The sequence below is a fragment of the Hyaena hyaena genome, unplaced genomic scaffold (assembly GCF_003009895.1).
Source record: "Hyaena hyaena isolate Hyena2069 unplaced genomic scaffold, ASM300989v1 scaffold_130, whole genome shotgun sequence".
NCBI lineage: Eukaryota > Metazoa > Chordata > Mammalia > Carnivora > Hyaenidae > Hyaena > Hyaena hyaena.
Genome location: NW_024080762.1, coordinates 1604951 through 1618892, shown reverse-complemented (window position 1 = coordinate 1618892; position 13942 = coordinate 1604951). Strand labels below are relative to the sequence as shown.

Sequence of the window (13942 nt, the reverse complement as noted above, 5' to 3'; positions counted from 1 at the left end):
AAAAGAACTTTTTAATACAAAGTAACTAGGAATAGCTCAATATCTAGTCTATAGTGTTCCTCATATTCACCTGAGAAACTGATATGTGTGTTAAAAACCCACTCTTTACGTTGTTTTAACAAATATTAAAACATATTCAAAATATATAAACCTGCTAAAAACTAAACAGTTTTTGATAATGATGATGGTACTAATATGCTCCAAAATTTGCAACAAAAATATGCTTCACAATTAACCTACTGGAGCTTGTTCACCTTTCAATAATTTCACAAGTATATATCCCAAATAGAATTTAATAAACAGATGACTGAAAATATTCATTGCTGCCTAAGTTAACTACAAAAAAATGATTACAAAATAAAAGTAAATCATTATTTCAGAAACATTTGCTCCAAGGAAATAAATACAGGGGTGCCTGGGTAGGTCAGTTGGTTAAGTGTCCAACTCTTGATTTTGGCTCAGATCATGATCTCATGGTTCATGAGATCAGGCCCTGCCGCAGGTTCTGGCTTGAGTGCAGAGCCTGCTTAAGATTCTCTCTTCCTCTTTCTCTGCACCCTCCCCACCTCCCTCCCTCTGTCTCTATGTCTCTTTGTCTCAAAATAAATAAATATTTTAAAAATAGATAAAAAAATAAGTAAATCTATACTTATCACTGAACTGAACCACTCTGAGAAGAATTAAATCTTAACTAAAGAGTTTACATTTTAATTAAAACAGTTATTGTTCTTATCTTTGAATTCTAGCTCAACAAAAGCCTTAAGGTTGCAATTATTACTATGACTTTTAACTCAATTATACGAAATAATTTTAAAAATAATTCATAAGAACTAAATACAGGCATGATACTATGGTACCTGTCAGTACTTGTATAGCTCAACTTTGAAGGTACCTTCTTCCTACTTATTACCAAGCCTCCAAACCTTCCTACTTATTACCAAACTGGTTCCTAGAACCAGTCCAAACAATCTGTAACGAAAAGGATGGTTAAGAAGCTTGGGTTCACAATAATGAAGCAACAGAAAGAGAAATCAAGAAACTGATCCCATTCACAATTGCACAAAACACCATAAAATACCTAGGAATAAACCTAACCAAAGATATAAGAGATCTGTATGATGAAAACTATAGAAAATTTATGAAGGAAACTGAAGAAGACACAAAGAAATGGAAAAACATTCCATGCTCATGGATTGGTATAATAAATATTGTTAAGATGTCAATACTACCCAAAGCAATCTACACATTCAATGCAATCCCAATCAAAATTGCACCAGCATTCTTCTCAAAACTAGAACAAACTATCCTAAAATTTGTATGGTACCACAAAACACCCCGAATAGCCAAAGTAATACTGAAGAAGAAAACCAAAACGGGAGGGATCACCATCCCAGACTTTAGCCTCTACTACAAAGTTGTCATCATCAAGACAGTATGGTATTGGCACAAACACAGACACATAGACCAATGGAACAGAGAAGTCAGAATGGGACCCACAAATGTACAGCCAACTAATCTTTGACAAAGCAGGAAAGAGTATCTAATGGAAAAAAGACAGTCCCTTTAACAGATGGTGCTGGGAGAACTGAACAGCAACACATGCAGAAGAATGAAACTAGATCATTTTCTCACATCATACACAAAAATAAATGGATAAAGGACCTGAATGTGAGACAGGAAACCATCAAAACCCTAGAGGAGAAAGCAGGTAACAACCTCCTTGACCTCAACCACAGCAATTTCTTACCAGGCACACCCCAAAGACAAGGGAATCAAAAGCAAAAATGAACTATTGGGACCTCATCAAGATAAAAAGCTTCTGCACAGCAAAGGAAACAATCAATAAAATTAATAGGCAACCGACAGAATGGGAAAAGATAGCTGCAAATGATATATCAGATAAAGGGCTAGTATCCAAAATCTATAAGAACTCCCCAAACTCCACACCCAAAAAACAAATAATCCAGTGAAGAAATGGGCAGAAGATATGAACGGACACTTCTCCAAAGAGGACATCCAGATGGCCAACAGACACATAAAACGATGCTCAGCATCCCTCATCATCAAGGAAATACAAATCAAACCCACACTGAGATACCACCTCACGCTGGTCAGAGTGGCTAAAACGAACAAATCAGAAGACAGTAGATGCTGGTGAGGATGTGGAGAAACGAGCACCCTCCTACATTGTTGGTGGGAATGTAAACTGGTGCAGCCCCTCTGGAAAACAGTGTGGAGGTTCCTCAAAAAATTAACAACAGAACTCCCCTATGACCCAGCAATAGCACTGCTAGGAATTTACCCAAGAGATACAGGAGTGTTGATGCATAGGGGCACATGTACCCCAATGTTCATAGCAGCACTCACAACAATAGCCAAAACATGGAAAGAGCCTAAGTGTCCATCAACGGACGAATGGATTAAGAAGATGTGGTTTACCTATACAATGGAATACTACATGGCAATGAGAAAAAATGAAATCTGGCCATGTGTAGCAACATGGATAGAACTTGAGGGTATTATGCTGAGCGAAATAAGTCAGGCAGAGAAGGACAGATACCATATGTTTGCACGTATAGGAGGATTAGGAGGAACTTAACGGAGGACCATGGGGGAGGAGAAGGGGAAAAATAGTTGGGGAGAGGGAGGGAGGCAAACCATGAGAGACTCTTGAATGCTGAGAACAAACTTAGGGCTGATGGGGGTGGGGAAGAGGAGAAGGGGGGTGATGGGCATGGAGGAAGGCACTTGTGAAGTTGAGCACTGAGTGTTATATGGAAACCAACTGGACCATAAACTATTAAAAAAAAAAGAGCTTGGGTTCAAAATGGAGATTTGCTATCAAATCACATTTGGAGTTACTCTAACTCTGACACTGGTAAGCCTGATTCTCAGAACTGGATTTCTCCTGTTCACCAACAGGTTCCTTTTTGAATTACCTGAATTGCTCTTAGCAGTCTCGAACCAAAGAAGGAATACCACACAAGGATCATAAATACTTTCAAGTAAACCCACTAGCTGCAATGCACTGTATTACCACCATACCAAGTGTTTTTACTGACTAAATGTTGACTAAAATATGACCTAAAATGCCTGACTGAAATTGTTTCTTCATTCACCTATTGTCATCTTCATGACCTTCAAAATTACCACCTTCAGATACCACATTCCACATCCTGGTAGACCTTCTTTCCAATGAATGAGTCTAGTTCCAATTCAGTGTATCCGCTTCTCCTGCCCATTTGGCCAGACTAACTCATTTCACTTAAGTTAATAAGCAACACCCAGGCATGTGCAAAATAAGAAGCACTCTACGGGTTAGATAAATAAGAAAGAGGCATCCATTGCTCTCAAAGAGCATTGCCACCTTATAATGAACACAAACTAGTAAATAATTAACTGCTACAAAACAAAAATTAATTTAGGCTAAGCAGACACAAATATTCTATCCTAATGGAATCTGCTTACACCATTTAGTAAGTTTAAACTCTATAAAGAGGCAAATGAAACAAAATTTGAAAGATAAATTAATATTTTAACATAAAAAAGCAAACTATTCATACCTGCAAAAAAAAATGTAAACAATCAAGATCCCCTTCAATAGGTGAATGAATAAACAAATTATGGTACACGTATACAATGGTTTATTACCCAGCAATAAAGAGAAATGAGCTATCAAGCCACAAAAAGACATGAATCTTAAATGCATATTGCTAAGTGAAACAAGTCAGCCTGAAAAGGATGCAGTCTATACAATTTCAATTATGTTACATTCTGAAAAGGGCAAATCTAAAGGCATAGTAAAAAGATCAGTGGTTGCCAAGAGTTTGGGGAGAGAAGCTGAACAGGTGAAGTACAAGAGGTTTTGAGGAATGAAACTATTCTATATGAATAGTAATATAATGAAGGAACATGACATTATGCATTTGCCATAATCCATAGAGTACAAAGAATAAATCTTTTAGGAAATTATTTCAGACACTGGGGGATCCTAGGAAAGAATGCAGACCATGACAAGAGAATCTAACTGTACAACAAATAAATGAAACAACCTAAATGGAGAAGGAAGAAAAGGTCCTAACCTAAATTAATTCTGGGTGGAGTCTGAAAAACTAAAAGCAGAAGGAACACCATACTCCAGTTGATGAAGTCATTTCCCATAGCAGTGTACATGTACCTAACTATATGTACATTCCCACACATGGATGCATACATTGATGCTTAATGCGGATTTGAACTACAGGGGTTCAATGCAGGTGTTTTTCAATAAATACAGTACTGTAAATGTATTTTCTCCTCCTTATGATTTTAATATTTTCTTTTCCTTAGCTAACTTTATTGTAAGAATACAGTACATAAGAGATCCAACAAACAAAGTATGTGTTAACTGACTGTTTAATAAACCTTCTGGTCAACAATAGGCTATTACGTTTGAGGGTAGTTAAAAGCTATACACAGATTTTTTTTTTACTGCCCAGGAGAGCTGGCACCCCTAACCCCTCCATTGCTCAAGGGTCAACTGTATACTGAAATTGAATAATTAAGTAAATGAATGGCAGATGGTAGGAGATAGCTTCCTCATTGTAAAAGTGGAAGTTTATAAATAAGGAGAGAAGGCTAGGAGGACACATGTGATAATGTATTAGTTAGAAACATCAGTATGACCACAGGTTTACCCTTATATCTAGATGGATATATAAAAACATTTGTAGTATGTAAATATACATAGATTAGTAAACACACACGTATTTCCTTGCTCTGTTAGAGAAGGCCTGTAAAGTGATTTTGAGATGAATTTGGAAAGATGAGAAGTGAGCGAGGAAAATATGAGAAATCATCACACCAGGAAGGATGAGGCAATAAAGATCTTGTTTATAGAAAGAAGCATGGTAGGAGATGAAGACCTTTGGCTCCTATTTAAACATGAAGAGAAAAAAGGTAGTACCCTTTTCTCTTCACTCATCCAGATACTCCATCTTCAAATAAATAATCTAATCTAATCAAAATCTTAGTATGAGAAAAAAATCTCATATACAGAGAGAGAAAAACTATTAATGGGTTAGCACATGATACAGTCCAGAGTGAAATACTGATCCTGTCCAGCAAACTGAGGGATTATGGATATCTGGACAAAGGGAGACAGGCAAAAAAAAACCCAAGTCTTTTAGAGATTCTGGCATGATTAATAGAAAAAATTCCATCTTTTTGAGAAACACTATTAATAAAAAGCATTAATCCATTTACACCTAACCAAATAAAAGTTACACAAAATTAAAAGTGAGCAGTTACCCAGTATTTGAGAAATGACAGCTGAAAATAGAAATCACTCACTTCTAATAATTCTGAGACAATAGGCAGAACTTCAGGATTACAGATATCTATGGAGTCATCCCGATAGGTCTTCTTTTTGTAACAGATATTACCCAAATGTAGTATTGCTGAGAGAAGAGAGAAAATCCTGTGAAAATAAAACCATAAATTATAGCTTATGTGCATTCTCTATACTTATTTCACTGCAAAATTCTAATCAAGCACATTATCCACTACAAATATGAAGTATCTAATCATTATAAAAATTAAAAATATAAGAACAATGATTATAACTATAATAACTAAAATTATGTATACTATGTCAGGTGCTGACCAAAGTGCTCTGCATAACCTTACTTTCAGTACTGTATCACTTTTCCGACACAGTTGTTACAAGAGGACTTGCTACTGCCTGAATCTGCTATAGTGTTTCAAAGTCCATGCCTTTCTAAATGTTTTTCATCCTGCCTGGAATGCCCTTTCCTTACATTATATATTTCAGATCTACTGAATCAGAAACTTTACATTTTTTTTTAATGTTTTATTTATTTCTAGGAGAGAGAAGAGACAGCGTGAGCTGGGAAGGGTCAGAGAGAGAGGGAGTCACAGACTGAAACAGGCTCCAGGCTCCGAGCTGGCAGTCAGCACAGAGCCCGATGCGGGGCTCGAACCCACGAACCGCGAGATCATGACCTAAGCAAAAGTCGGACGCTTAACTAACTAAGCCACCCAGGCGGCCCCTGAATCAGAAACTTTAAAGGCAAGGCCTTGGAATCTGATTCTTTAACCAAGTAGCCTAGGTGATTTTTTATTATTAATTATATTTAAGAAATGCTTTCCTACATCACAGTATGGTGCCCTTGATAAATGCTTTTAAAAACAGATAGTATGAGGCCACTGGGGTCAACTACTTGATATGAGGCCCCTCCTGAAGAACAAAATCTTCACCTGGACCTTCCTTTCCTTTCTTCCCTTCCATCTCAGAGGAACATATGACCCTCCTCCAGTCAACAACTAAATCCCTACTTGTGCTCTACATTCTATGAACTCCAGTTTACTCAGGAATTTTATTATACCTATTTCCTGTCTCTTACCTGAACCTAAAAAAACTTTCTACCAAAATAATATCATGTTCACTTTTCTCTTTAAATAACCCATCTTAGATCCTACATCTTCTCCTTCCCTTCACAAATAAGCTTATTAAACTATTAACTTATACACTTGTCTTCACTTTGTCATTCCCTATTTACTATCACACTCTGGTATCTGACCCCATTAAAATATCTCATTTAAGTTACCAAGGACCTTCACGAATCTAAGAAAAGTATACTGTGTCCTAACGTACCTGACCTCTCAAAGGCATTTAACATAGCTGAACTTTCCATCTAAAAGCCTTTCTTGGAAATCCAAAGATATATAGATATAGATATAAATACAGATATATATCTATATACCTTTGTGTCATTTCCAATTGTTCCCTTGTGATAAACCTGATCTACTTGTAAAATTTTTACTATGTGTTTTCCAAAAATTAGGAAGTGTTCTAAGTAAAATAAAGATACTACTTTAGGAATCTAACCTATACATTCAAAGGCCCTGAATCAACATCTAAATGATCTGATTTTTCAAACAATTTATAATTTTGAATGTCTGAATCATTAACATGACTCAAATAAGCCACAAGTCAATTATAAAGGAAATAATTTATAAAAGTACTCTGGGTTAAATAAGAGAATAAATTCAGTATCAACTGAATCATTATGTAAACTAATGGAAGCCAAAAAAATATAAAAACACAAATTCATGGGCCATTTATTAAAAACTATTTTTAGTAGGAGTTTATATGGTTGCCAATTACAAGGTTTTGGAATCTGGGGTTCAGTAATCCACACATTAACGTTTTCTCACACACTAATACATAATGTATAGTCTCCAATAATAATAAATGTTATGTAACAATCTAATATACAATAATTCAATATAAAAAGGATTTACAAATATGAGTAAGAATCCCTGTTCTCAGAAAGCTTATAATCTTGCAATAGGAAAACACACCCACCCACACACACACACAAACTATAAGGCAGGGTATATTAAAATATTGAAGGCAGAAACAGTACAGAGTTAAGAAAAATTTCACTAAAAAGGTAGGACATGGGGTAACTGGCACAGTAGGAAGAGCATGTGACTCTTGATCTCAGGATCATGAGTTTGAGCCCCATGGTGAGTACAGAAATTACTTAAATAAATAAACTTTAAAAAAATAAAAAGGGAAGACATGAACAGTACTCTAAACCAAACAGGTTTCAATTAATATACCAAATTTTAGGCTGCCTACAAGGCTGTGTTAAGAATAATTCTGGATTAGATCTGAGTGCAGTAGAAAAGAATTTTGTGGTTAGCAGAGTTAATCATGGTCAGAGGAGAGGGGTACAGCAATACATATGATATGCTATCAAAAAAAGAACTGAAAGTACATGAATGAGTAAAAATGAGACAAAGATGCATCCTTCAGACCACTCGGATGGCTCAGTTGATTTGAGTGTCCAACTCTTGATTTCGGCCTAGGTCATGATTCCGGGGTCATGGGATAGAGCCCTGCATGGGGGATTTTTGCTCAGCACAGAGCCTGCTTGGGATTCTCTCTCCCTCTGCCCATTTCCCCCAGCTCGTTTTCTCCCTCCCTCCCTCTCTCTTTCTCTCTCTCTCTCTAAATTAAATAAAATGAAGGGGCATCTGGGTGGCTCAGTTGATTAAGCATCTGTCTCTTGATTTCACACGGGTCACGATCTCACAGTTTGTGAGATGGAGCCCACATCAGGCTACACAATGACAAGCTTGCTTATAATTCTCTCTCCCTCTCTCTCTGCCCCATCTCCTCTCTCTCCCAAAATAAACATTAAAATAATTAAAAACATAATAAGAATAATAAAAACAAAACGAAGAAAAAAAATTTTTTTAAGATGGGTCCTTCAAGGAATTAGGAAAATACTGAACATTCAGAATACAACATGATGTTTTAGAGGACACCATCAGGCTAGTTAAAATGCAAAACTTGTGGTAGGGCATATCCAAAGATAATTTCTAAAAGATAAAGAAAGGTCAAGTTAAAGGCCAGGCTACTAAGAATGTATTTTTTCGAGTGGTTTCCAATATGGAATAGAGTGATATCAGAAATATAAAAGAGACACAATCCCTTGGTGTGTGAGAAATAAATATTTTATTCCCAACTTATGTTATCTTAAAAAATGAAATTAAGTTTAACTGTTATTTAATATATAGGCTGACACTTTGCTTCATATATGTCAATCCATTAGGTATCACATGAGGTAAAGAAGGTATGTTGAAGGAAGAATATAGGTAATATAGCATAGAGGAACCACAGGTGTGCTCTCATTTACTTAGTAACTTTCAGTGAACTGCAGTTTATGTGACGAAATGGACTTGCATACTTAAGTATTGTATTATTTGTTTTTAATTTACCTTTCAAAAATTCATTTTGGCAAATAATCTAACTGAAGATCATACTAATGATATAATCACAAGTAAACAGAAAACAGCAGAACTGTTATTCTACTTTTAGTATAAGATTAAAAGTTGACAATATGATCACATATGACATAACTAATTCCCTTCTCAAAAAAACAGTTCTGTTACTATTTCTTTTTTCTGGTGAGAGTCAGGTTATTTGTGTCTTCAGTTTTTTAAAGTCTGTTTTATTTTAAATATAATTTACTTCACCTTTATCTTGACCTTTTTACATTTCTATTTTGTTTATAATAAACAAAATATGTTCAGTACAATAGTACAGACATAAATTTACAGAGGAAAAGCAGGGAAAATTATGTTTTACTGAGAGGTACGCATGCCTTAATAAGATTAGAGATGAATGATAGACAAATAATTAACTATAAAAATAGCGTTATAAAGCAAGTTTTTAAACAAGGTCCATGGAGAGGCTTCAGGAGCACCACGAACTCCCTTAATTATATACAAATATTTACAGATGCACATTTTACAGGAAGAAGAGCTCCAACTTTCAAGAGATTCTCAAAGAATTTATAATAAGAAAAGCATTTCAAAACAGGTCTTTTAAGCAACGCTTAAAGGAGGAGGAAACACTAGATCAGCAGTATCCATTAGAAAATTCTTTCAGAGGGGCGCCTGGGTGGCTTAGTCGGTTAAGCGTCCGACTTTCGCTTAGGTCATGATCTCGCGGTCTGTGGGTTCGAACCCCGCGTAGGGCTCTGTGCTGACTGCCAGCTCAGAGCCTGGAGCCTGTTTCAGAGTCTGTCACTCCCTCTCTCTCTGACCCTCCTCTGCTCACGCTGTCTCTCTCTCTCTCTCTCTCTCTCTCTCTCTCTCCTAGAAATAAATAAAACATTAAAGAAAAAAAAAAAGAAAATTCTTTCAGAGAGCCAAGGCAGAGGAACTTCTGAAACATACACTGTGATTTGTTCTCTACCAAGGGTATAAGAGTACAATAAATAAACTCACTGTCTTCGTGTCTTGGGAAGAAATCCTACCATTTCCATGGCCAGTTGTAAGCGTTCAAAGTCATGCCTCAAATCTTCCCCCTCCACCGAAAAGCAATCCTGCTTATTCAAAAAAAGGGGGGAAGAAATCAAGATTACCTATTGAAATATAAGGTAGGCCACTCAGAAATATAGTAACTCTAGGTAAGTATATCTGTGTATAAAAATTAGAGCTGGTGAAATATTTAGACACAGCCAAATTCATTACAACTCTTAATGACAGGTTTGCAAACTAAACACATAACTACCAAAATAATAGTTAAGTTACGTTTTTTCTTTCTCTCACATCACCAAGGCAAGAATCCCAAAGTAACTTAAGATAAAAAGCTAGCAATATAAAATGTTCTGATACCAATTTTGATTTTGAGTGGTGCTGAAGAGTCCTGAAGATCCAAAGCATTTAAGAGAGCTCAATTCCACAAACTAATGTTATTTAATCAACAAATATTTAATAAATGCCTATCCTTATGCAGGGCGCTAAACAAGATCCTGAGACACAAAAATAAATTTTAGAACAGGCAGTAATTTAGTTGAGAAATGCAGCCTAAATTTATACAAAGATGTCTATATCAATATTAGATATAATAAAAATAGTTCCTAGTGAAATAATATAAACCTATCAATCAGCAGAAAAAAGATGTGAAAATCAAAAATCTGCAAAGAATATACACTAATTTGTAAAAATAGCCATGAACTACCAAATTAAAAAAATACTACTCTTTTAGAATAATCCCTGTATTTCAGTTACCAAAAAAGTCAAACATATATATAATTTATATCTTTATATATACAGATAGAGTGGCAAAACAGCATTAATTTTTTTCTACTAAAATTTATCAGAATCTATAAATTTAAATGTCTAAAATTTATTTTCCATAATGTTAAGTCTGAAACCATAAACTACTTCAAATATTATGAAAAGGTAATGCAATTAAACTTTGTATGAAGGGAAAAATTAATGTCCACAATTCTTGACCCTTCTCAAACTCTCTGAAATAGTTTTATAATTACTGGAGTTTGTAAACACATATACACATAAATAACAAATAGGTTTTAGACCCCTTTACTGTATTTGCTCACAGTCCCTTACATGTGCGTTTTCAAAATCCTCATCACACATATTTACTTTTCTAATGCCTATCTTACTGAAGAAGGCTGCACAAGTTCTCAATACATGCATTAACTGTTATCTGTTTTATTCACTGAAGATCTCCAGCATCAAGTCAATGCCAAGAAAAAAGTGGGTAATTATTAAAGTAAATATATAATCAGTGAATTACTGAACAAGTACTGAATTAAATGAAACATTCCTTTTTGAGAAAGTACTCATTTATTATTTTTAAACTATCAAGTATCTAGCATTTACACCCTGCTTTCAACCCTGTAAGAACGAGTTAAACTATAGTTTAAAATATAAACACAAGGAGATAATTATGGGTATATACATTCAATAGGGAAGAAAGCCGACTCAGAGATTAAATCAATCACCTCAATGACAGGAGTGGCCATACGATAATCTATCCAGTTCTAAATCCTCTGCACTAGCTCATGCAACATCAGTTGCTTGAGCTTATTTATTTAATAGGATAATCCGTAATAGGAATTAAACCGACATAAAATGGGCCACAACGGGTCCCTTGTTAAAACCAATTTTCTCATCACAGTTCTCCTTGGGACCATTTATACTACTCCATTACATGTATGATAATACAGCACAAATTACAGAACAATCCTCTCTTCTCAGAGCACCTGGGTGGCTCAATCGGTTGAGCGTCCAACTTCAGCTAAGGTCATGAACTCATGGTTCTGCAAGTTTGAGCCCCACACTGGGCTCTCTGCTGTCAGTGTAGAGCCCACTTTGGATCCTCTGTCTCCCCCTCTCTCTGCCCATCCCCCGCTCACACTCTCCCAAAACTAAATAGAACATTTAAAAAAAAATCTCTCTTCTTATAATGCTACATCACATAAATTCTCATAACTCAGAGGGAAACAAAGTTTAGCCTGTCCCCAAATATACCCTGAGGAGGGCTGGAAGATTAACCAAAAGATCCTCAGATTGACTACCTGCTTTCATCAATTAACTTGTAAAAAAAAGCAACAGTAATTATTCAATTTATAATAGACTGAAAACATAATCAGCAAGAGGCTAGTGATGAAAGGTATAAAAGGAGTAGAAGATGGGGTGCCTGGGTGGCTCAGTCGGTTAAGCGGCCGACTTCGGCTCAGGTCATGATCTCGCGGTTCATGGGTTCAAGCCCCACATTGGGTTCGTGCTGGCAGCTCAGAAATTAAAAAATAAAAGGAGTAGAAGAATTTAGAATTTTTCTAAAAAGAAAAGATGGATAATGATGATCTCAATGGTGGTAACAGGAACATGTCCTGTACAGTTACTGAGTACTAATAAGCACTCTATCAAGCTGTTTAGGTGTGCTAATACAAAAGTTAAAGAACACTGTTATCCCTTTAGATAAGAGATGGAAACAAAATAATTACATGACCTCCTTGGGTTCTCAAATCTATTAAATGAATAAGCCAGTATTCAGGTCAGGTCTGTCTGCTTCAGAGCCCAAATTCTAAAGCATGCCTTAGACTATCTAAATAACAGCAGATCAGTTCATAATGTCACAATAAGTTCTGTACAGGCAATCAAGTCTTACATTTACTATATGAGTATACCAGTCTCCTACCTACTTGCCAATAAATCAGCCGGTCACATGATGAAATAGGTGAAAGATGGAAACTTCTTAAAAGTGGCAAAACAGCATAATTTTTCCTACTAAAATTTATCAAAATCTATAAATTTAAATGTCTAAAATTTATTTTCCATAATGTTAAATCTGAAACCATAAATTACTTCATATATTATAAAAAGGTAATGGAATTAAACTTTGTAATTAATGTCCATAATTCCTGATCTTTCTCAAACTCTCTGAAATAGTTTTGTAATTACTGGAGTTTGTAAACACATGCAGTGAAAATTAAAGTTGTGGTTATTTAAAGCAAGGACTAAGACATGTTATGTTTCCAGAAGGGATAGTTAATAAATTAGTTCATTAGTTAATATATACAGATGAATGCATGTTTTCAGTCTTTCATACCTGACCTCATTACAGAGGGAAGAGAAGGAAAAAGATTTTTTATGTTCTTTTAATGATTACAAACTTATCCTTATAAATTGTAACAAAACTAAATTTATCTACTCATTTTATATATGCCCTTAAATCATTAATTTAAACATAATCTTATTTAAAGAAATTTCAATTCTTAATTTCTGGAAAATTATATAGACTTTAGCCTCTCTTGCTATTAAAAAAAAAAAATCAAAGAAAAATGTACATGCATTCATGTGAAAAGACTGTTAACTGACACATAAAACAGGAAGACTAGACCTTTTAAAAATAAATATACTACTCACAACACATGAGTAATGAAATCACTAAAAAAAAATAATTGAAAAAAATACACCTCAAGAAAAAAACCCTGTAGTTCATAAGAATCCACATCAATGTTGAAATCAGGAACACAAATTGATTTATTTTCAAAATAAATATAAACTAAACATGAGCAGCAAAAGAATAAAGTTTAAAAAGTAAATTGGCTGGTTTTTAATCTATACACTATCATATACAAATAAGTCAATTCAAAGAAATTAAACATTAATTTCTCTTCTTTCCTAGATTTGTTGTATTTCAGCTGATTTTCTTTCTAAGTCATGAGATAGATTCAAATGAGCAAGGTGAATGAGGGTCCTTCAACAGGAACACAAAATATTTAGGTACTTGTACTGACCGGCTCAGAGTCATAGCAATAATCATCCCAGCTCTGTCTGAGGGGTTTCTTTGTTATCTGAAAGTAAGGCAGATTAGTTAGGTAGAAGTAATGGTTATTACTCTTCTCTATCTTTTAGATATAATGTTCAGTTAGCACTGCTGCGACCCAAAGAAAGTTATTTTGTGCAGCAGCATAAAACAAGAAACAACTAGGTGAACATTCAGATTCTGGGAGATCATATATTATTACAAATAATCCATACTTGCTGTTGTCCAGCAACTCTGAGATTTGTATTAACTGCGCAATCTTACATTCTATGAATACTG

General features: G+C 35.0%; 1 protein-coding gene across 3 annotated transcripts in view; it reads right to left on the bottom strand.

Annotated features, from left to right (window-relative positions):
* The window catches only part of MYO9A (myosin IXA), a 233627-nt gene that overhangs the window by 183098 nt on the left and 36587 nt on the right, over positions 1–13942 (bottom strand). For 2 of the 3 annotated variants that reach the window (XM_039237839.1, XM_039237840.1), the window contains exons 6-8: positions 13635–13691; positions 9808–9905; positions 5332–5458 (exon numbers count right to left, since the gene is read on the bottom strand). In XM_039237839.1, the coding sequence (XP_039093770.1) occupies positions 5332–5458; positions 9808–9905; positions 13635–13691 (282 nt within the window). The remainder of the gene's footprint in view (positions 1–5331; positions 5459–9807; positions 9906–13634; positions 13692–13942) is intronic. The other variant, XM_039237841.1, reaches the window with a different exon arrangement.